Raw genomic sequence first — 24,099 nt, 5'->3', positions numbered from 1 at the left:
TCCAGATACTACATAAGTACCAAGCATTGTGTCCCTCCTGGAGAGGGTCATGTCGGGAGGTATGCTACTAGATTGTAAGCTCCTCAGAGCAGGGCCCTCTTCCCTCCTGTTGTCAAAGCCCACTTCTCCTCACATGTCACTCACAGCTCTCCTATACTCCAACACTCAGTGACCATCTTAGTCCGCATACTCATCTCCATCTCTGATCACCAGCCCCTAGCAGTACGTTCATTGAGTCCCCACTACTTATATTGAAGCTGTAATGTGTATTGAACTGTGGCGCTCTTTAACTGTACTCTATTTTTGTTATTTATTCAATGTAATTTTGTCTCCCTGTACTGTTCCTTTCTATGGCGCTGCGAAACACTAGTGGGGCCTGAAGGGTTAATCAGCCATCTTGTTTCTATTGAGGGGTTAATCAGCCATCTTGTTTCTCTGTGTCTGTCCCTGCTGATTTCAAGGTGGTTATATCCTGGCTCTTTTCCAGTACTCGCTGCTATCATAAACTTTGTTACTTTCCTTAGACACTGTACATTCTGTGCTTTCTCATAACTAATGAATACTACACAAAGGCGATGTATAAGCCACCCCACAAAGACACTGCTATTTCCCTACCTCTGCACCAAATATTAACCAATCATGTAATTGAACCAACGTCGTTTGTTGTGTATAAATATGTTGTTTTCGTCATCATTAAATCAGAGTTCAACCTTATATCTGTGGTCATCGTTACTGGTCATATCATATGAGGTTACACTCTCACGGAGCTCTAAGGGGTCTTCACACTGAGGTCAAATAAGGTAATTAATATATGAGGAAATCGATACATCGGCGCATGATCGATTTCCCAACAGAGCTGGGGGCTCGGCCACCGGGATGCGAGGTTCATTCCTACACAGATGTCATAAAGATTTTACAGTCTGCCTGAATCTGTTGTGAGGTTACGGACATACTCGATCCTGAACCTGTGACACCATGCCTGGGGTATGTTGAATGTCTTATATAGAAGTTAGAGTCTTCTATCATAGAAGTTAAAGTCTTCTATTTTTGTGCACATAACCTGATCTGGGATCAGATGCCGTACTTGGAGTACGAAGGAGACCTGGGGTCTTTAGTCTATTTTTGTGCACATAACCTGATCTGGGATCAGATGCCGTACTTGGAGTACGAAGGAGACCTGGGGTCTTTAGTCTAAATAGTACCTCACTTTGAACGCCCATTCTTTATTGGCCAATTGTCTTTATTGTATTGTCTTAAAGTATAAGTTTTTCTTTCATTCAATATCCCTGTGTGATTGGTGAGTATACACACTCGTGATATCTGTATTTCCTTGTAAACCGTGCGGCTGGTAAGTTCACGCACAATAACTTCACCATTTGTCTAATCTGACTACTGTATGCCAATAGACTTGCGGACTTTATGCTCTCCTTCTCGGAGTAACGCAATGTGAGGCTTCACATACAGTTCTCAGCAACAAAACCACTGGACTCTATCCACTGTCACGTAGACAGTCTGTGGTTTCCACTAACAAAATCATTATACATTTAAAAATTTTATGAGATGTCTAAAGTGAATACATAATTCTAAAAGTGAACAGACAAAGACTAACTCTCGCAGATTGCCGCTATAGGTGTACCTGCCTTTCTGTGACAGTGCCCCTAGTCTGTAAACTTTGAATTTTTCACGCTCTCATATTATAGTCACATATGTCACATCCTAGACACCCACAAATAGGAAACTGTGAAGATTGCCAGTGTAGTATAGTACTCTGGTACCATAACCCTGAAAGAGACGATTATTGGCCGAAATTAGTATCTGCCAATAGTGAACTTATAAGGTTCAAATCTACACTCACGTCCCTGTCTAACGGTACTGTTGTAGAGGCGGTCCTTGTATTAGGCTGCCATCTGCGCACAGACGTTATTCAAAAATACATTGATACACAATCATACCCCGACATGGGTGGAAATAATAGTAAGAATAAAACAGTCTATCCACCCCCATTACCTAGTGAAATATGTAAGGAATATGTTGCCCACAAATTATTACCTTGTTAGTCCATGAGGTGGACAATATAATAGATGGGACTGGAATCAAGTCCCCAGTATTAATACCCCGATCCCTGCAATATAGTAAACAGCTGCAGACTATCCCCTTAACAAAGCACAGGAGATAACTGACATGTGGAATGAAATCACCGTACACCAGTTCAGCTTTGAAAGATCTATTTTCTGTTGAGCTCCCAGGGTGTACGGCGGATTCCTGCTAGGCTTCTGTGTCTTTGCTGGAAGAGGGGGGTTTGAGGGGGAAGCTGCAGTATTGGTCTCTCTCTCCCTAACACTGAACATCGCTGCCTATTGCAGTTTCATGTAAACAGAAACAGTGACAAATTTCTGGAAAAGATTCAAGAAGTGTTGAACCAAGGAAGCAGGTCTGCCGCTTCTGCATAATGATAATTTACTTGTTTCTACTTTCATTAATAATCTGCTGCCGGACCTCTGATACAGTAAAGGATTTTGAAAAACATTTGTGTGGAGGGGAAGCAGCAGGTTGTTTTGAAGTTAAAAGAAACACTGTCACACCATCACATACCCCGTTCACACGCTTCCAAAATCAAAACAATCCTAGGAGACAGAATAAACCATTCCGTCCTCCTAGAGACAGACTACCTCAGAGGGCTCCTGCGGGACCCCCACCCAACAGACAGACAAGCTGCTATAATTATGAAACGGATAGCCATTAGGCTAGAGACTGTACGTTCCCTTCAAACAAACCCCGACAGGTCAGTAACCCCATGCAGCCCAGTCAACCCAGACCAAGAGACAACCCCAGATTTCAGATTGACTGGCAGGGACTGACCTTAAAGGGCCATGACATAGGAAAACATGAATTTACTGTAATACCTGACTGCCCAATCAATTTGTTAGGCAGAGATCTTCTCTCTGTGCTAGAAATCATAATTAGTCCATCAGAAGCAGGAAAGGGAATTGATGTTTCATCACCACACTTGCTCATGACTGACAGTTCTGACCCAAACACAGAATTAGACACTGTAAATCCTCAGATATGGTCAACAGGACCTCAGATAATAAACTAATTAATTGTTCTGTAGATAGTACCAGATGTAAACTCACTCATCTCAGCAATCCCTGCAAACGCAACCCACTTTAGTGTCATAGACTTGAAAAATGCATTTTTTTAGCATTCCTATAGACACAGAGACCCAATTACTCTTTGCTTTTTCATTTGAAGGTAAACAATTAACCTGGTGTCGTTTACCCCAAGGCTATATTGACTCTCCAGTGGTCTATAGCATAGTCCTCCAAGCCACATTGGCTCCCTGGCACCCCCCCCATGGTTCTGTCCTGCTACAGTATGCAGATGATCTGCTTCTCTGTAGTACCACCGAGGAGGCCAGCCGGTTAGATGTTATCAGAATGTGGACACAAGGTGTCAAAAGCTAAACTGCAATGGTGTAAAACAAATGTTAATTACCTGGGTTTTGTACTCTCTGAGGGAGAAAGGAAAATCAGTCCACAACGCATACAGTCTGTATTGGGCCTGGTCACCCCAACTACCCAGAAGGATATGTTGTCTTTCTTGGGTATGGTAAGTTACTGCAGACAGTGGATTTCTGATTGTTCCTACTATGATAATATCTTGAGACAATGCACACTCAAAGACAAACCCAAGGTTATAGAATGGTCTAATGTAATGTTTTCTGCATTTGCAAAGTTGAGAGAAATGTTAGTAAAGAGTCCCGCGCTTGGCCTCCCGGATTATCTGTTAACATTCCATTTGTTTGCAAGGGACACCTGTACAACCATGGCAGGCGTGCTCACCCAACTTCATGGAGGCAAAATGCGCCCTGTCGCATTCTTTTCAAAAGTAATGCCTGTCACTGTGCAAGGAATGCCGGCTTGTCTTCGAGCCCTGGCTGCCTGTGCAATGGTTGTTGAGATGTCTACCACACTGACACTAGGACACCCTACTGTGTTACATACCACACATAATGTCCTCTCCATCCTCAAAGGTCTACACACACAACACATGTCTGCCCAAAGACTCAGCGGCTATGAAGTACTCCTACTAGGGAATCCTTCTCTCACTGTAAAATACGCAACAAACTCAGAAGGACCTGTCCCTGTACTAAACGCACTTTTAGGTCTTAAAGGACCTGACGACGAGGCGCCGCCTCAACATGACTGTACTCTGACAATTGACTCAGAAACTTCACCCAGACAAGACATGTCGACTGTGCCTATCCCCGATGCCGACATAATATTTGTTGACGGCTCCTGCAGCCGTCCCAATGACAACACGTACCAGGCAGGATATGCAGTGGTTACACTTCCAAACACCACCCTTGAAGCAAAGACAGTCCCCTTACAGTCAGCACAAGCTGCAGAACTCATTGCACTCACTCGAGCTTGTCACACTTACAAAAAACAAACCTGTCACAATTTACACAGACTCCAAATACGCTTACGGAGTTGTTCAGGCAACGCCGAGGCTTCACTAGCGCTGATGGGAAAGGCATATCACATGCGCAACTCATCACAGATCTCTTACACGCAATTACATTACCATCTCAAATTGCCATCCTTCATTGTAAAGCACACACTGGAGGAAAGGATGACATCAGCAAAGGCAACGCTCTCGCTGATACCGCTGCTAAACGTGCTGCCACTACAGCAACATATAACCTCACTCTTGCTGTCATCTCGCCTCCTTCGCTAGATGATACATACCTACTGACAGAATTACAGGCTGCTGCCTCTAATTCAGATCTATCAGATTGGACATATCCAATACTGCAGAAGAATCCACGGACTGGATTAATCTGCAAAGAGGGGAAACCATGTATACCCCAAACCAGTGCATCATTGTTCATAGTACATTACCACGGAGTAGGACACCATAGTATAGTAACAACTACTTTACTCCTCTCCAATGATTTCTACATTACTAATGCCAAAGAACTTGTAAAACAGTACATCAGTAGATGTATAGTGTGTCTTAGAAACAACCCAAACAAACCAAATAAAGCAAGACACCAACATTTAGAATACCCAACCACACCATTCACACATCTTCAAATAGATTTTACACATATCAATAATGCAGGAAGCTTATCCCACTAAATCAGAAGATGCAAAAAAACAGTAGCCCGCATACTCACGCGAGAGATCATTCCGCGCTGAGGATGCCCGCTCCGAATCAATAGCGATAAAGGTTCAGCCTTCACAGCCAAAGTCACAGCAGAACTAGTCAAAGCACTGCAAATAGAATGGAAGTTTCACATTCCATATCACCCACAGAGAATGACTCCACAAAAGACTCTAGGTTACTCCCCCTTTGAAGTACTGATGGGCAGACCTTTCCCCACTCCCTGGGCAAAGAACCCTTTAGTTACCACAGAAGGAGACTTAGAAATAATAAGAGAAGAGTATGTCAGATCCCTAATACAGAAACTTAATGAAGTTGAACAAAATGTTATCTTTAAGAATCCTTCTCATCCACAGATACCCACTCACCCATTCAGGGTTGGAGACAAGGTCGTAGTGAAAGTGTTGCCGAGAAACAAGCACCCCGGAGACTTCACCTACGGACCAGAGACAGAAGTGGTCGCAGTCACCAGGACGGCTGTCCTCACCGACGAAGGACCAACGTGGATCCATTGCATCCAGAGTGAAGAAAATTCCACCTCCACCACACGTCAACACAGAGGTCGACACCGATCCCGAGACTGACACAGACGGGACGAGAGAGGTAATAACGGGGGCCAGTGGCTCTGACCTCCAACCTGGAGAAGACCTGCCGGCTGGAGGTGACGAGGAATCAGGGGTACAACATTCTGAAGCCAAGGACGACGCTACAGGATATGACTCCCCCCACCTTAGCCCTAGTGATTTTATTCGGGCTTGTTCTTTATAACTGTTTTGCTGAAGTTGATATTACTCAAAATGATGGACGCTTTACCTTCTGGTATAATTCTTCTAGCACGACTGTCGCTACTTTTATATTTTCTTATTGTGATATTGTATCTTGTTCAAACAATCAAGGCGGGAATCGAGGAGAACCACCGCTACCATGGCTGTGTAACATCCACCACACACCACACGCTGTAAGTCACGTATATATCTGTATCACTAGTACTTACTGGGGAGATTCTTGCAACTCATGGGGGGCTGTTGGGTGGAACACTAGAGCAGATACCACTGCCTTTGATATCAGCCAAGACTGGGGATATTACCCCGATGTTGGCATCCATAAATGGTCCAATGGTCGATCCTTACTAACCCGTATGTCCCTACGAAAAAAGGGCACTTGCAATAGCCAATTTATCATTAACCTAGAAAACCCAGCCCCCGGCGATGCCGGACTATATGTCATGGGTAAATATCAATCAGGAGAAAGCGGGGGCCCAAGGGGAAGATTCCATTTAAAAGACATGTATGATAACCCAGAATACACCGCCCTCAAAACCACTGTAAAACCTAAAACACCATCATCATTCTTTAAACCACATGTCACTACTTTTAATGATATGTTAGCCATTGATAATCCCACGTATGAAGATACCATGTCTATGGAAACAGGTTTCTCTGATGTAAACTATTGGTTAGAATGGATGAAGTATAATGCCCGCAAGGTTAATCAAACTGATTGCTATGTGTGTGGAAAGTCCAGACCCCATTTAGGTACTGTACCCATACACATACCACCTGAACAGGATAAATGCTTTTTTAGTTTATACACTGACACTGTAATAGAAGAAGCCAAATGTGAACAATGGAAAAAGGAATACCCCATTATGACAAAGAATACCAACCCTGGTAGTACTATAACTATTTACCCCGGTAATTACACTTGTTATTTCTCTAATAGTACTGATCAAAATGTTGTACAATTGAAATTATTTCCTGATGGGTATTGTGCTGAAAGAAGACATATCACCATACCCACCATGAAGAAATCTTTGGGAGATATCTATTTTATCTGTGGAGATATGAAATTGAGGACAAAACTAAATAGCCCTTGGAAAGGAGAATGTGCCCTGGCAAAGATTATTATGCCCATTCACATCCTCCCAGCCAACCTTCCTCAACCTCCTCCCACAGGTAACACAAACACACACTCTAGAGCTAGGAGAGATGCCCCCAAGGAAAGTTTCGATCCACATATATATATCGATACTATTGGTGTCCCTCGGGGAGTTCCAGATGAATTTAAGGCTCGAGATGAAGTCGCTGCTGGCTTTGAGTCTCTAATTCCCCAAGTGACAATCAATAAGAACGTGGACTGGATAAATTATATATATTATAATCAGCAGCGTTTTGTTAATGATACTAGAGATGCTTTAAAAGGTATTGCTGAACAGTTAGAAGCTACATCACAAATGACATTTCAGAATCGTATGGCTTTAGATATGATGCTTGCCGAGAAAGGAGGAACCTGCGTGTACATAGGTAAGGTTGATGGATGCTGTACTTATATCCCAGACAACACAGGTCCTAATGGGAAAACTACCCTAGCTATTAAACATCTAGAAGATTTATCCATCGAACTCAAGAAGAACTCAGGTGTCACGGACCCCTGGAGTAGCTGGTTTGGATGGTTAAATGATTGGAAACACGCACTAACACAAATAGGCATGTTTATTCTCATTATAATTATTGTACTTATGATAGTAGGATATTGTGTCTTTCCCATATGTAAGAAGATTGGTTCCAAGTACCTGGATAATGTAACACCTGCTATGTACACTGATCTCGCCAAAAGCCTTCCCTCACCAGAAGATTATAGTGAATATGTTAAAATCCATCGTACCAAACAAGATGCCATCTACAAGAATCAAATTGTCTAAAAAGGACATTGATTCTAAGAGGGGATTGAAGGGTTAATCAGCCATCTTGTTTCTATTGAGGGGTTAATCAGCCATCTTGTTTCTCTGTGTCTGTCCCTGCTGATTTCAAGGTGGTTATATCCTGGCTCTTTTCCAGTACTCGCTGCTATCATAAACTTTGTTACTTTCCTTAGACACTGTACATTCTGTGCTTTCTCATAACTAATGAATACTACACAAAGGCGATGTATAAGCCACCCCACAAAGACACTGCTATTTCCCTACCTCTGCACCAAATATTAACCAATCATGTAATTGAACCAACGTCGTTTGTTGTGTATAAATATGTTGTTTTCGTCATCATTAAATCAGAGTTCAACCTTATATCTGTGGTCATCGTTACTGGTCATATCATATGAGGTTACACTCTCACGGAGCTCTAAGGGGTCTTCACACTGAGGTCAAATAAGGTAATTAATATATGAGGAAATCGATACATCGGCGCATGATCGATTTCCCAACAGGGCCTTATAAATAAAATTCTAATAATAAATAATAATAACAAAAATATAGATAGGTGTAATATATAACACGTTATAGAAAATCCCCGTCCTGATGTATAAACATCATAGTGGCTCTCAAGCCCGGACTCCCAGGGGGAGGTTGGGACAAGATCCATGAGGACTACAAGAAAATGGTGGCTTCTGCAGACAGAGCCATCATGGTGACTCTTTACTGGCGATGTGACCACAGCAAGTACGGCCCAGGTGTTGCTTGCTCAGTCTCCGTGCAATTATATGTATGTGTTACAGCCAGGATGCATAGCAGCAGCAGCAGCAGCAGCAGCAGCAGAGAACTGCACTCTGCAAGACAAACCCTGAAAGTATGGGCACGCGTGCCTGGCACCATCATGGTGGAAGCTGCGTCACCGTCGCCTCGCCAGTTGTTTTCTCAGCTGCCCTGATCTGACATGGCCGCCGAGGGCACGTCACTGTGACGGAGCAGGAGGACAGTGACGATGGTTATGCGACGGACAGGTTGGCCAATGGGCGGGGTTACGGCTGTCTGTATCCCACGTGTGTGACCGGCAAGGAGATGAGGGGAAAACGGAGCCAGGTACGGGAGACGGGAGCCTCATACTATGTCCTTCCCCTATATACCACAGCCCCGTACCGTGTCCTCCCCCCTATATACTGTACCACAGCCCCGTACCGTGTCCTCCCCCTATATGCTATACCACAGCCCTATACCGTACCCTCCCCCTATATATTGTACCACAGCCCCGTATAGTGTCCTCCCCCTATATACTGTACCACAGCCCATACCGTGCCCTCCCCTTATATACTGTACCACAGCCCCGTACCATGTCCTCCCCCTATATACTGTACCACAGCCCCGTACAGCGTCCTCCCCCTATATACTGTACCGCAGCCCCGTACCGTGTCCTCCCCCTATATACTGTACCACAGCCCTATACCGTGTCCTCCCCCTATATATTGTACCACAGCCCCGTATAGTGTCCTCCCCCTATATACTGTACCACAGCCCTGTACCGTGTCCTCCCCCTATATACTGTACCACAGCTCCGTACTGTGTCCTCCCCGTATATATACTGTACCACAGCGCCGTACCGTGCCCTCCCCCTATATACTGTACCACAGCCCTGTACCGTGCCCTCCCCCCTATATACTGTACCACAGCCCATACCGTGCCCTCCCCCTATATACTGTACCACAGCCCTGTACCGTGCCCTCCCCCTATATACTGTACCACAGCCCCGTACCGTGCCCTCCCCCTATATACTGTACCACAGCTCCGTACCGTGCCCTCCCCCTATATACTGTACCACAGCGCCGTACCGTGCCCTCCCCCTATATACTGTACCACAGCCCCTATATACTGTACCACAACCCTGTGCCCTCCCCCTATATACTGTACCACAGCCCCGTCCCGTACCCTCCCCTATATACTGTAGCACAGCGCTGTACCGTGCCCTCCCCCTATATACTGTACCACAGCCCCTATGTACTGTACCACAACCCCATGCCCTCCCCCTATATGCTTTACCACAGCCCCGTCCTGTACCCTCCCCTATATACTGTAGCACAGCGCCGTACCGTGCCCTCCCCCTATATACTGTAGCACAGCCCCTATATACTGTACCACAACCCCATGCCCTCCTCCTATATACTGTACCACAGCCCCATACTGTTTCCTCCCCCTATATAGTTTAGTAGTCTTCAATCTAGCACCCTTTACACCCATGCAGTTCTTATTTGATGCCTGGGATGTTGCTGTCTGCTGTGGAGTTTGTAGTACAGTCTGTTCAGTATCTCAATACAGACCATACTGTGCTAGAAGTACCAAAGCAGACAGTGGCACTCCAGTCATCATTAAGAACTGCACAGTCTTTGAGGGTGCGGGGTGCTAGATTGAACACTAGGATACTGCACACCCTAATTCTACACATAATGAGAGGAGCTACCGAGCTGAGACTTGTAGTTCCCTCTGGGCACTAAGAACGCAGCTAATCAGAACAATTGTAACAAACTCGCCCCGGTACCCATAACTTTCCTATACCCTGGGATGTCTTATTTGTTCACAGTGGGATTGGTCAGAAGCCTCATTGGAAAAAGAAAAACGAGCAACAAAGTTTCTTGATACAGGGCTGCCATATATTACACCTTTACCATTACAAACCTAATTAATCTGGAAGAAAAGTTTCCAATACAATACATAATATAACATGTTGGACTCAATAATTGACCATCCACCGTGAATAATTAAATGACTGTTCCCTCTATATCCCTAGAATGTTATATAATGATCATGGAAAATGTATATAGGTGACAATTTGTCTATACCTTTAAAAGATGTTTACAAATGTGACGTACATTTTATGTATATATGTCATAAAAAAAGAAATGTGAATTGTTGTTTTAAATATAACTTTACCGTCAATAAAAATGTTTATAAAAATAAATAAAAATAAAACAATTATAATAAACTCTGCAATTTAAAATGGAGTAAAATTGAGGTTCTTGGTATAATCGTGGTCATAAATATTGGCCCAATTACCACTGACTGGTGACCCCATGATGGGAGGAGCTTATTGGAAGTCTAATTAGAAGCCCAGTAATTGGTGATGTGTTATAGGGGCGACACCAGGAAGGACAGCCCCCCCCCCCTGAGTGCCCTGCTATTGGCCGAGGTTACACAGAGGGAAGACTGCCAGCAAGGAAGATGGCACACTGCAAATGATCCAGCTTTGTGTACGAAATTCATAGTAATCAAAATTGGGGCGCTATGCTGCCTGTTGATCTATCTAAACCTGGGTAGATGTCACCACTTCTAAAACAAAGCAATATTGACAAAATTAGAAATTGACGCAATCAAGTGGTGCAGGTACTGCCTACTTCGCTCATCTCTATAAGAGGGACGAGGAATCATAAAAAGGCATCTTTTATCAAGCTTTTAACCCAGGTCATAAAGATGAGATGGCGTACCCCACTCACAGTGGATATATGATAACGGCCGCTTATAAAGGTATCTTTTAGATTCCCATATAAGCTCACAAATGTGGAAACATAGGGATGCAGAGTGATTTGCATAGCGTACCAAACTCGCAGTGGAAGGAAACGGATTACTCATATAACAGTTTCTTTTAAACTAACGCGTTTTGGTCCTATTGGACCTTTATCAAGGCATTGGACCGAAACGCGTTGGTCGGTACCAGGTAGTGTGAGCAGCCACCTTCAAAGTCATGTATATCATAAAAAACGTCTAGTGGAATTGGTTGGACAACACGATTACTTACCTTATAATATTGAAGGACACTCAAGCACTTCACATCCTATCACTGTGGTCTTGGAATTCAAGGGGCGGATTTTGTTATTTTGTACTCATTTATTTTACTGTATTCATTTGTGCACTATTCACTATTATTTCATTATGCGCCACTTGATCACGTCAATTCCTAATTTTGTCGACATGATCCAGCTGTATATCTGGTATTGGGGATATATCTATTGTTGCTGTACTAAGTCTTATACTGCTGACTAATTACAGGAAGACCATGAGGGCAGTATCATGTCTCTGGATCCCAACGAGTCGGGTGACCCTCCGGGGCCCAAAAAGAAAAAGAAGGCTGCAGCCAAGAGAACTCCGAAGGCTAGTACTCCGAGGCCGGCTAAGCTAAAGAAGTCCAATGAGAGCAAGCCTCTGACTACTGAGGAGCTGGTCCGGATGAAGGAGACTGAGCAGCTGTACCACACCAGCCTCCTGCGCATGCAGGTAACCTCCCCTCACAGCCTCCGGCCATTGTCCTAGAACAATATATCAGGTGCTAAAGTAAAGGTTCAGCCCCCGTTTCCTTCCGTGCTCTAGCATGGCCGTTCCTCACATATGGGTGTTATCGGAAAGTCCTCTAACTTTTTCCATGCAGCTAAACTGCCCGCGATATGTGCTGTCCATCACGCTAAGCATGCCCCCTGTCACTCAGTTCTGCCATGTTGGGGTGGGTGGTGTCCCGTTTGTATCGGTTTGGCTTCTGATGACCTCCTTCCATTCCCAGATCGAGGAGCTGCTGCAGGAAGTGAAGCTGAAGGAGAAGAGGAGGAAGAACATAGATGCTTTCCTGCAGGAGATCAGTGACCTTATCGGGAAGATTCCCAAAACCAAGGAGACAGACGTGAGAAACGAAATCCATTGAGCGCCCATTTTCTTGCCCCTTGTTGTGTTTTTTTTAAAGACTTATTTTTCTTTCCCTGCAGCTAATGGACCAGTCCTGGGTCCCCAAATCTGTGAAGGTTCCCTTCCTACAGGTTCCATTCCAAGTAAAGGGCAAGTTCCACTTCCTTCACCCGTCCTCCATCAAGGTGGTGGGCAGTTACCTGCTGGGGACATGTATCAAGCCGGAGATCAACGTGGACGTGGCGGTCACCATGCCACGGGTAATCTGTGATTGTGTTTGCCACATTGAGTTCTCTACTGTAAATCTTTTGTTTATATTGCAGTTGTTAAAGTTGGGTTCCCCATAGGTGTGGAGCGTATCTGCCTCATCGTAATGTGTTATTTTCATACATTTATGTATGACGTGTCTGACTGCTATCATCCCATCAACTAGGGACATACATGAATTACACAGTTTCTGTGACTGATTGCAGCCAGCCGCAGACCCTGTGTGATTCCTGTCTTATAGCAACCTTAAGGAACAGAGGGTCTCGCCTGTCCCCACCACGTTGAGCCGTGGCATTGTGTTATGGTTATGCTGTGGCATTGTGTTATGGTTATGCCGTGGCATTGTCTTATGGTTATGATCAGCACCTTGTATGCCTGATTCCTCACCCTTTAATTTTCACGTTCGTTTCCCTGCCCTGTTGTCTTATTAACCCATTTTTCCATGCAGGAAATCCTTCAAGAAAAAGATCACCTGAACCAGAGATACCTGCGGAAGAGGGCGCTGTACCTGGCTCACATCGCTTCTCACCTGGCCAAAAGCCAGATCTTCGGTAGCGTGAAATTCGCCTACATGAACAGCAACCACCTGAAGCCTGTGCTGCTGCTGCGTCCCTGTGGTGAGTTGGGAGAGCAGTGTGCTTTGGCTATGGGGGGGTGGGAGAGAGAGGGATTTTAGTACCGGGTCACCCCATCCTCTGTATGTTTCCCCTCTTTCCCTTCCTGCCTTATATATGGATAAAACAGGTGCACATTAATCTCATGTTGTGTCGCAGTGCACAGTCTCCCGGTGTACCTCTGCACATTAATCTCTTGTTGTGCCGCAGTGCACAGTCTCCCGGTGTACCTCTGCACATTAATCTCTTGTTGTGTCGCAGTGCACAGTCTCCCGGTGTACCTCTGCACATTAATCTCTTGTTGTGTCACAGTGCGCAGTCTCCCGGTGTACCTCTGCACATTAATCTCTTGTTGTGTCGCAGTGCGCAGTCTCCCGGTGTACCTCTGCACATTAATCTCTTGTTGTGTCGCAGTGCGCAGTCTCCCGGTGTACCTCTGCACATTAATCTCTTGTTGTGTCGCAGTGCACAGTCTCCTGGTGTACCTCTGCACATTAATCTCTTGTTGTGTCGCAGTGCACAGTCTCCCGGTGTACCTCTGCACATTAATCTCTTGTTGTGTCGCAGTGCACAGTCTCCCGGTGTACCTCTGCACATTAATCTCTTGTTGTGTCACAGTGCGCAGTCTCCCGGTGTACCTCTGCACATTAATCTCTTGTTGTGTCGCAGTGTACCGTCTCCCGGTGTACCTCTGCACATTAATCTCTTGGGTACTCTTTACCTAGAACGGCGCCCGCGATTGAAATCGCGGGCGTCGGGGGTAAAAATCGCGGTGATCGCGGGCATCGCGGGTAAATCGGGATGGCCGCGATGCCCGCGATGACCGCGATCACCGCGATTTTCCCATAGGAAACAATGTTAAAACGGCAGATTGACCGCGATTTTACTATTAAATGCCTCAATGGACCCGATTTGGGGCCAAATAGGCCAAATTAACCCTTAAATGGCCCCCCAAATTTTTAACGCCACCCCACGATCCACGCCAACCCGAAGCGTGGCGAGCGCAGCGGTACGCGTCCTCCGACCTTTTCATGCCCTACTATCCACTAGGGCGTGGTGTGAGAATATAATAGTGTGGCGAGCGCAGCGAGCCCCGCGAGGGGACGCGGATACCTTCACAGGTAGACGCGTCCCCTCGCGGGCTTCACAGGTGTCCGCGTCGCCACGGACACCTGTGAAGCCCGCGAGGGGACGTGCATACCTGTGAAGGTATCCGCGTCCCCTCGCGGGGCTCGCTGCGCTCGCCACGCTTCGGGCTCGGTGGCTCGCTGCGCTCGCCACACTATTATATTCTCACACCACGCCCTAGTGGATAGTAGGGCATGAAAAGGTCGGAGGACGCGTACCGCCGCCCCTCGCGGGCTCGCTGCGCTCGCCACGCTTCGGGTTGGCGTGGATCGTGGGGTGGCGTTAAAAATTTGGGGGGGCATTTAAGGGTTAATGGGCTCTGTGGCCCATTTAACATTGATTCCTATGGCCAAATCGGGTGGATTGAGCCATTTAACAGTAAAATCGGGTCCATCGCGCCTTTTAACTTTGATTCCTATGGGAAATCGGGAGCATCGCGTCGCGGGCATCGCGGGTACATTTATGTGCGGCCGCGACGCGACCGACACGATTTCCATGTTTAACATGGGTTTCAATGGGAAATCGCGGGCATCGCGTCGGTCGCGTCGCGGCCGCACATAAATGTACCCGCGATGCCCGCGACGGGCGCCGTTCTAGGTAAAGAGTACCATCTCTTGTTGTGTCGCAGTGTACCGTCTCCCTGTGTACCTCTGCACATTAATCTCTTGTTGTGTCGCAGTGCGCAGTCTCCCGGTGTACCTCTGCACATTAATCTCTTGTTGTGTCGCAGTGCGCAGTCTCCCGGGGTACCTCTGCACATTAATCTCTTGTTGTGTCGCAGTGCGCAGTCTCCCGGTGTACCTCTGCACATTAATCTCTTGTTGTGTCGCAGTGCACAGTCTCCCGATCTACCTCTGCACATTAATCTCTTGTTGTGTCGCAGTGCGCAGTCTCCCGGGGTACCTCTGCACATTAATCTCTTGTTGTGTCGCAGTGCGCAGTCTCCCGGGGTACCTCTGCACATTAATCTCTTGTTGTGTTGCAGTGCGCAGTCTCCCGATCTACCTCTGCACATTAATCTCTTGTTGTGTCGCAGTGCGCAGTCTCCCGATCTACCTCTGCACATTAATCTCTTGTTGTGTCGCAGTGCACAGTCTCCCGATCTACCTCTGCACATTAATCTCTTGTTGTGTCGCAGTGCACAGTCTCCCGGTGTACCTCTGCACATTAATCTCTTATGTCATTCATCAGGTAAAGATGAGAAGCTGGTGACTGTTCGTATTCACGTCTCTCTGCCTGCTGGGATGTTTAAATACAGCCGACTATACCCCAACAAGAACAATGTTAGGAGAGTTTGGTATTCGTGCGAGAAGCCCGCCCAGAAAGGTGAGGAACGAACAGGAAGCCTGAAGAGCCATATGGGATATATGGATATATAGATGGGATATATGGATATATAGATGGGATATATGGATATATAGATGGGATATGGGATATATAGATGGGATAGGGGATATATAGATGGGATATGGGATATATGGATATATAGATGGGATATGGGATATATGGATATATAGATGGGATATGGAATATATAGATGGGATATGGGATATATGGATATATAGATGGGATATGGAATATATAGATGGGATATGGGATATATGGATGGGATATGGGATATATGGATATATAGATGGGATATATAGATGGGATATGGGATATATGGATATATAGATGGGATATGGGATATATAGATGGGATATGGGATATATGGATATATAGATGGGATATGGGATATATAGATGGGATATATGGATATATAGATGGGATATGGGATATATGGATATATAGATGGTATATGGAATATATAGATGGGATATGGGATATATGGATATATGGATGGGATATGGGATATATGGATATATAGATGGGATATGGGATATATGGATATATAGATGGGATATATAGATGGGATATGGGATATATTGATATATAGATGGGATATGGGATATATGGATATATAGATGGGATATATGGATATATAGATGGGATATGGGATATATAGATGGGATATGGGATATATGGATATATAGATGGGATATGGGATATATAGATGGGATATAGGGATATATAGATGGGATATATGGATATATAGATGGGATATGGGATATATAGATGGGATATGGGATATATAGATGGGATATATGGATATATAGATGGGATATGGGATATATGGATATATAGATGGGATATGGGATATATGGATATATAGATGGGATATGGGATGTATGGATATATAGATGGGATATGGGATATATGGATATATAGATGGGATATGGGATATATAGATGGGATATCGGATATATAGATGGGATATGGGATATATGGATATATAGATGGGATATGGGATATATAGATGGGATATGGGATATATGGATATATAGATGGGATATATGGATATATAGATGGGATATGGGATATATGGATATATAGATGGGAGATGGGATATATATATAGATGGGATATGGGATATATGGATATATAGATGGGATATGGGATATATAGATGGGATATATGGATATATAGATGGGATATGGAATATATAGATTGGATATATGGATATATAGATGGGATATGGAATATATAGATGGGATATGGGATATATGGATATATAGATGGGAGATGGGATATGGGATATATAGATGGGATATGGGATATATGGATATATAGATGGGATATATAGATGGGATATGGGATATATGGATATATAGATGGGATATGGGATATATGGATATATAGATGGGATATGGGATATATAGATGGGATATGGGATATATGGATATATAGATGGGATATATAGATGGGATATATAGATGGGATATGGGATATATGGATATATAGATGGGATATATAGATGGGATATGGGATATATGGATATATAGATGGGATATATAGACCCCTATGGGCCGGTCTAGTGCGGTTGCTGTCCCTCCTCAGGTTGTCCCGTGGAAAGCCTTAGGTGTCGCAGAGGACGATGTACATAAATGTACTGGGTGACCCAGGCTCTACGAAAGGATTTCCCAGCATCCTCTGCTATGTACAGACACCTGAGCACGTTAGTGTGGCGCGTACCCTCGTCCTGCAAGGCGCACTTTACCGTTCCCAAACAGAATCCACATGAATGTTAAAGTATGAAAAATCTCATGTTGACTTTTTCATGTGTCGACCTGTTTGATAACCTATAATCCAGATACTGTCGGCACTGGAGTACAAGTCGCTCACAGTTCCTGTCGGGGAGGGGTCAGACGGGTAGCTATGGTACAGAACTGATATCACCCACACGTCTGCTTATGGAGAGAGATCCCTAATGATACAGTGCGGATAATGGGTGTTATGTGTGTTTGTTACCACTAGAGAGCGCCGGCGAGCCGCCCACACCACACTATAACAATGCCCTGCTGTGTGACCTGGTCCTGGAGCAGCATCTCCATCACCTCTCCGGCTGCGCCAGCGACTTCCCGGGCATGAAAGACGGAATCGCTATTCTGAAAGTCTGGCTGCGCCAGCGGCAGCTTGACAAGGTAACTGGGGGATTGCAAGCTCTGTGGGAGAGGGTGATAGCTTGTTCTAATATAACGGGGCCATGAACTTGTTTCCTCAGGGATCTGGCTGCTTTAATGGCTTCACGGCCTCCATGCTGGTGTCCTATCTGCTCTCCAAGAACAAGGTCAACAAGGTGATGAATGGACACCAGGTGCTGAGGAACACGCTGCAGTTCCTGGGTAAGGGCTCTGTGGGGTGGGGTCACTGTACCCGGGAGGGGCCCCCAGCGGGTGCCACCCGATCTCTGTGTAATGACATTACATCTATTCCCTCTGTTATGGTTATATGTCTATTAGAATATAATTCGGGAGGCTGAGTCCTAGAATAAGGGAACATTCCAGAGCTGCGTCCGATCCCAGAACTAGATCACCTATATTCAGCATGTTGTACGGATTATTACTGCTTGCCGGCTTTTACCCAGTGTAACTGATAATCCGTATATTGGGGTTATTCAGACCTGATTGCTGCTCGGCTCAATCACAGAGCCCTGCGATCCGTTATACGCCGCTCCTGCAAATTGCTTAACACAGCTTGGGAAAATGAGCTGGATCTGCGATTTGCTGCAAATACATTCACAGCCGCTCACCATGTAATGATTCCCCAGTGTGTGCAGTGTGTGTGTAGCCCAGGACTTACTCAGCGGCTGTGATAGAATCAGGCTGATCGGGGGCGGAGCTGACATCACATGACTTCCCCTCACACACCTGGCCACGCCTGCGTATTACCGGACACTCCCAGATAACAGCCGCTCACCATGTAATGATTCCCCAGTGTGTGCAGTGTGTGTGTAGCCCAGGACCTACTCAGCGGCTGTGATAGAATCAGGGTGATCGGGGGCGGAGCTGACATCACATGACTGCCCCTCACACACCTGGCCACACCTGCGTATTACCGGACACTCCCAGATAACAGCCGCTCACCATGTAATGATTCCCCAGTGTGTGCAGTGTGTGCGTAGCCCAGGACATACTCAGCGACTGTTATAGAATCAGGCTGATCGGGGGCGGAGCTGATGTCACATGACTTCCCCTCACACACCTGGCCACGCCTGCGTATTACCTGACACTCCCAGATAACAGCCCCTCACCATATAATGATTCCCCAGTGTGTGCAGTGTGTGCGTAGCCCAGGACTTACTCAGCGGCTGTGATAGAATCAGGCTGATCGGGGCGGAGCTGATGTCACATGACTTCCCCTCACACACCTGGCCACACCTGTGTATTACCTGACACTCCCAGATAACAGCCGCTCACTATGTAATGATTCCCCAGTGTGTGCAGTCTGTGTGTAGCCCAGGACTTACTCGGCGGCTGCGATAGAATCAGGCTGATCGGGGCGGAGCTGATGTCACATGACTTCCCCTCACACACCTGGCCACGCCTGCGTATTACCTGACACTCCCAGATAACAGCCGCTCACCATGTAATGATTCCCCAGTGTGTGCAGTGTGTGTGTGTAGCCCAGGACTTACTCAGTGGCTGTGATAGAATCAGGCTGATCGGGGGCGGAGCTGATGTCACATGACTTCCCCTCACACACCTGGCCACGCCTGGGTATTACCTGACACTCCCAGATAACAGCCGCTCACCATGTAATGATTCCCCAGTGTGTGCAGTGTGTGCGTAGCCCAGGACTTACTCGGCGGCTGCGATAGAATCAGGCTGATCGGGGCGGAGCTGATGTCACATGACTTCCCCTCACACCCAGAGAACAGCCGGTTACACCCACAAATGTCAGCTTCCTGTCAATCACCGCGACAATGGCCAGCGATAAAATAAACTATCAGGATTTAATCCCCGGGAGGCCTGGCACATGCGTACTATGGGCTGTAGACATACACAGTCTATCGCTAATCGTCCAACCTGTGAAATTGCAGAAATGCGATCAGGTCTGAATAACCCCCCTTCATGGATTTGTTTCCGTGTGTTGAAGATCCAGCTATAAGGCCCGGCTGTACGATGGCTGCTGGGCTCATTCCTCACTGTTGCAGAACTGTTCATGGTACTTGTTTCCTAGAACGGCCACAACGATTTAGATCGTTGTGGTCGTAAGATAAAAAATCGGATCGGTCGCATCGCATGCGATTTGGTCGCATACGATGCGACCGATCCGATCTGCCGATTTTTCACCCGATTTTTTTTTTTTTTACACCAGATTTGTTTAAATTGCCCCCCCAAATGTTAATAAGTGTGCTAGACCCCACGATAGACGTGAACCCGAAGCGTGGCGAGCGCAGCGAGCCCGCGAGGGGCGGCGGTGCGCGTCCTCCGACCTTTTCATTCCCCTACTATCCACTAGGGCGTGGAGTGAGAATATAATAGTGTGGCGAGCGCAGCGAGCCACCGAGCCCGAAGCGTGGCGAGCGCAGCGAGCCCCGCGAGGGGACGCGTCTAACTTCACAGGTATACGCGTCCCCTCGCGGGGCTCGCTGCGCTCGCCACGCTTCGGGCTCGGTGGCTCGCTGCGCTCGCCACACTATTATATTCTCACTCCACGCCCTAGTGGATAGTAGGGAAATGAAAAGGTCGGAGGACGCGCACCGCCGCCCCTCGCGGGCTCGCTGCGCTCGCCACGCTTCGGGTTCACGTCTATCGTGGGGTCATGGCGGGCACATAAAAAATGTGAAATGGGTCATATTGGCCCATTTCACCTTTTTTATCATTTTTCCCTATGTGAGATGGACTTAATCAAGTCCATCTCATCTTGTGCCATTATAATGGCACAAGACCGACCGATTTCAATGTTAAAAGATTTTTTAACATTGAAGTCTATGGAAAAATCGGGTCAATCGGTCGGTCGCATCGCGGCCGATTTTAATTGGTCGCGACCGACCGATTGACCCGATTTCTGTCAATCAAATGGAAAAAATTGTAAAAAATCGGCCACATCGTGAGGATCGTGTCCCTTAATTAAGAGCCACGATCACTCACGATTGTGGCCGTTCTAGGAAACAAGTACCCTGTTCATTTTAAATCAACTTCTATTCTGTTCCCGCAGCGAACACAGATCTGACCGTCAGCGGAATTACAATGTTCACAGCCACAGAGACGTCTTTGGTAAGTATGTGTCCATTATTGTATATGTTGCACCCGTCCGTCCCTCTGCTGAGGATGTTACATTACTCTGTTCTGTGAGCTTGGTGTAATTACTGGCCTAAACCACATCCAGCAGTGCCACGTGCCAATTACACTCCCGGCTCATCTGACACGGGCACCTGTGTAATAAAGGAACGGATTGGCTGGTACTTTATCTCTCTCCAAACATTGATAACTATCTCTCTCCAAACATTGATAACTCTCCCCCTATGTCTGTTACCCGTAATGGGGAAGTGAGAGAACAAGGGTCAGTTCCTGGTCCCAGCAGCACTAGAGTAAGTTGTTCAGGAGCTGACATTACTACTATTGGTATACTATACTGAGCTGGATCCGCTCTGCTCGCTGTACACTGCTATAACAACAGTGACCCCTTGTGACATAAAAAAGGAAATAAAAATTTTAATCATATATTATTTTACGGCCGACCTGTCGTGACTTTTATCATCATTGTCCTGTTTCTCAGCCCACAGTTGTGGATTTTCATCAGGCCTTTGAAGTCGTCTTTGTTGATCCGCTGGGAATTGTGAATCTCTGTGCGGACATGACGGCTGCCAAATACAGACAGGTGAGCGAGGGGTAATGCATGCGTCCATGAGAGGATCACGTATGTAATCCTGCAAAATAAATACAAAGCAAAGAAAATGTTATTTCATAATATTCTACGTTGTAATAAAGTCATTTGTGCATCCATTGGTTGTTAAAACAGCCAATTCCAAAATAAGCATCGGAATATGGGGGGCACTGGAGAACCCTGGGTATAGGTGGAGCTGGAGGAGTCTGGGGACGAAGTAGTGAAGGTTTGATCCATCGCTGCATCAGCAGACGCCACTGAAATCAGTATCAGTGGAGCAGATGTATTAAGCCTGGTGAAGAGCAAGTGGCTGGTGCGCTACTACCTTCTAATCAGCTATGTTTGAATAGTGACAGTTAGGAGTCAATTGGCTGGTGCGTTATCACCTTCCACTACTTTATCTCTTTACCAGACTTAATACATCTGCCCCAGTGGCAGAAAACTGCAGGGACGATTCAGATACCATCAAAGACGGTGTAAGGAAAAGCACATGAGGGCAGAGGGCCCTGCTCGTGAGAGCTTGCATTCTAAAGGGGAGGGACAGACGGACAGGGGTGGCACAGATTGGGTAAAAGGTGAGCATTGAACAGAGGGTTAGGGTGAGATATGGCTGGGTTTGGGGAAGAAGTGGGGTCTTGAGAGCCTGTTTGAAGTTTTGTGGAGAGTCTGGGACAGAGGTATAGAATTACAGGGATAGGGAGCAGCACGTGCAAAGTCTTGGAGGTGGGAGTGGGAGGAAGTCACCAGTGGGCATTAGTGGAGGGGAAAGGATGGGTGGGAGTGCAAAGGGAGATGAGGTCAGAGATGTACATGGAAGAGGAGTGGGTGAGAGCTTTGAAGCTAATTCTGCCCATACACTTATGTGATCGGATGCGATGCCCCATCGCATCCGATTGCATCTGGTGGTGCCTAAAGTACCCTTTTCCAGCACCCAAAGCCACATGCCATCGCAGATGGCACATCAGGTGCTGGAAGAGAATGGCCGCCGCTGTGAAGGAGCACTGGCGGGCGGCGATGGCAGAATTTGAAAATAGTTTGAAACACTGGGCGGCCATCTGATTTAGGTGGCTGCTGATTGGCTGAGAGGGCTCTCTCTCTCAGCCAATCAGAGGGCCCTTTTTTAGAACAGTTTTTTCAAATTCTGCCACCACAACTGACCACCGATGCCCACGAGTGCTACTTCACAGCGCTATGCTGCTCCGGTTGTCGCCAGTGGTCCCTCCGGCCCCCTCTCCCCAAACACGAAGCAACTGAAAGCTCTGCCTCCGCCCCCTACCGGCTGATTGCATTTGGGCGATCGCATGGGGTTAAAAGATCCTGCAATACGATAGATATTATGTCCAGCACATACTATCGACGCGTCATTGGACCGGCGTGCCTGCGCATTGCGTCGCATGGGACACAAAATGTGCATATAATCATTCGATTTATCGAACAGATGTGAATGAAAACGAATGATTGCATGCAATGGGGCAGATGTATTAAGCCTTAACAAGAGATAAATGCCAGGGTGATAAGGAGAGATAAACGTCCAGCCAATCAGCTCCTTACTGACTTTTTTCAAACACAGGCTGTAACATGGCAGTTAGGAGCTGATTGGCTGGACGTTTATCTCTCCTTATCACCCTTGGATTTATCTCTTGTTAATGCTTAATACATCTGCCCCAATATCTCATACGTGTATGGGCTACATTGGGACTGGGATGCCCCAGGCAGAATACCATGGAAGCAGCCTCTTATGTAGGGGAGGCTGCCACAGACTTGGGCCTCCTGTCCGCTTAAATTCCAGCACCCTTTGTGTCTCCCCCGGGGAAGTTCTCCCTGGACCTGAGTTCACATTTTTGCAGTTCTGGCTGCTTCCAAATCCACCTTCCTCAGGGTAGAGGTAAATCATGGCAGGGGGGATATCTCTGCACAATTCATTCCTGAGATTCGGATTCGCCGATTGGACAAACTCAGCTCACCTGGGATTCATACTCATTGTTTGCATTGTATTTGTAGGTTCAGTTTGAAGCTAAGGAGTCTCTGAAGCTTCTAGATGACACCGGCACCAATGGGTTCCTCCTCCTCCTCACAGTCTCCAAACCCTTTGTCAGAACATTTGACCACGTCTTCCAGTGAGTATGCCCTGTGACTCGCACTAGCGTTCATTCTTTATTGGGACATTTGAGGGCAGCCCCTGCAGTGCTTGCCTGTGGGATGGGCCGGGGGGCGATGCAGTGTCCTCCCAGCTGGGTCCGCTCTGTGCAACGAGCATTTGTGTTACTCATGCGCCCTCTGCTGGCTGGCAACCGCGCACAGGCCTGACTCAGAAGTATACAGTAAACTGGGTACGTGCAG

At 46.5% G+C, this 24,099-nt stretch overlaps 1 protein-coding gene and 1 long non-coding RNA gene across 3 annotated transcripts in view; both read left to right on the top strand.

The window, feature by feature from the left end:
- Nucleotides 1–710: 710 nt before the first annotated feature.
- LOC146023608 (uncharacterized) lies at nucleotides 711–8,233 on the top strand. Its single transcript, XR_014453024.1, has 2 exons — nucleotides 711–800; nucleotides 5,526–8,233. It is a non-coding gene; the product is annotated as an uncharacterized LOC146023608 (long non-coding RNA).
- Nucleotides 8,234–8,807: 574 nt separating this feature from the next.
- The window catches only part of NOL6 (nucleolar protein 6), a 48,380-nt gene continuing 33,088 nt past the window's right edge, over nucleotides 8,808–24,099 (top strand). For both annotated transcript variants that reach the window (XM_083155379.1, XM_083155378.1), the window contains exons 1-11: nucleotides 8,808–8,965; nucleotides 11,918–12,142; nucleotides 12,423–12,539; nucleotides 12,622–12,801; nucleotides 13,257–13,425; nucleotides 15,742–15,876; nucleotides 17,905–18,071; nucleotides 18,152–18,272; nucleotides 21,091–21,149; nucleotides 21,652–21,753; nucleotides 23,761–23,876. In XM_083155379.1, coding sequence (XP_083011505.1) covers nucleotides 8,945–8,965; nucleotides 11,918–12,142; nucleotides 12,423–12,539; nucleotides 12,622–12,801; nucleotides 13,257–13,425; nucleotides 15,742–15,876; nucleotides 17,905–18,071; nucleotides 18,152–18,272; nucleotides 21,091–21,149; nucleotides 21,652–21,753; nucleotides 23,761–23,876 — 1,412 coding nt within the window. In that variant the 5' untranslated portion in view covers nucleotides 8,808–8,944. The remainder of the gene's footprint in view (nucleotides 8,966–11,917; nucleotides 12,143–12,422; nucleotides 12,540–12,621; nucleotides 12,802–13,256; nucleotides 13,426–15,741; nucleotides 15,877–17,904; nucleotides 18,072–18,151; nucleotides 18,273–21,090; nucleotides 21,150–21,651; nucleotides 21,754–23,760; nucleotides 23,877–24,099) is intronic.

Source organism: Crinia signifera, chromosome 1, assembly GCF_055691185.1.
Source record: "Crinia signifera chromosome 1, ASM5569118v1, whole genome shotgun sequence".
In the NCBI taxonomy this organism is placed as follows: Eukaryota; Metazoa; Chordata; class Amphibia; order Anura; family Myobatrachidae; genus Crinia; species Crinia signifera.
The sequence above is the reverse complement of the archived record's forward strand: the minus strand, read 5'-3'. Positions and strand labels throughout refer to the sequence as shown.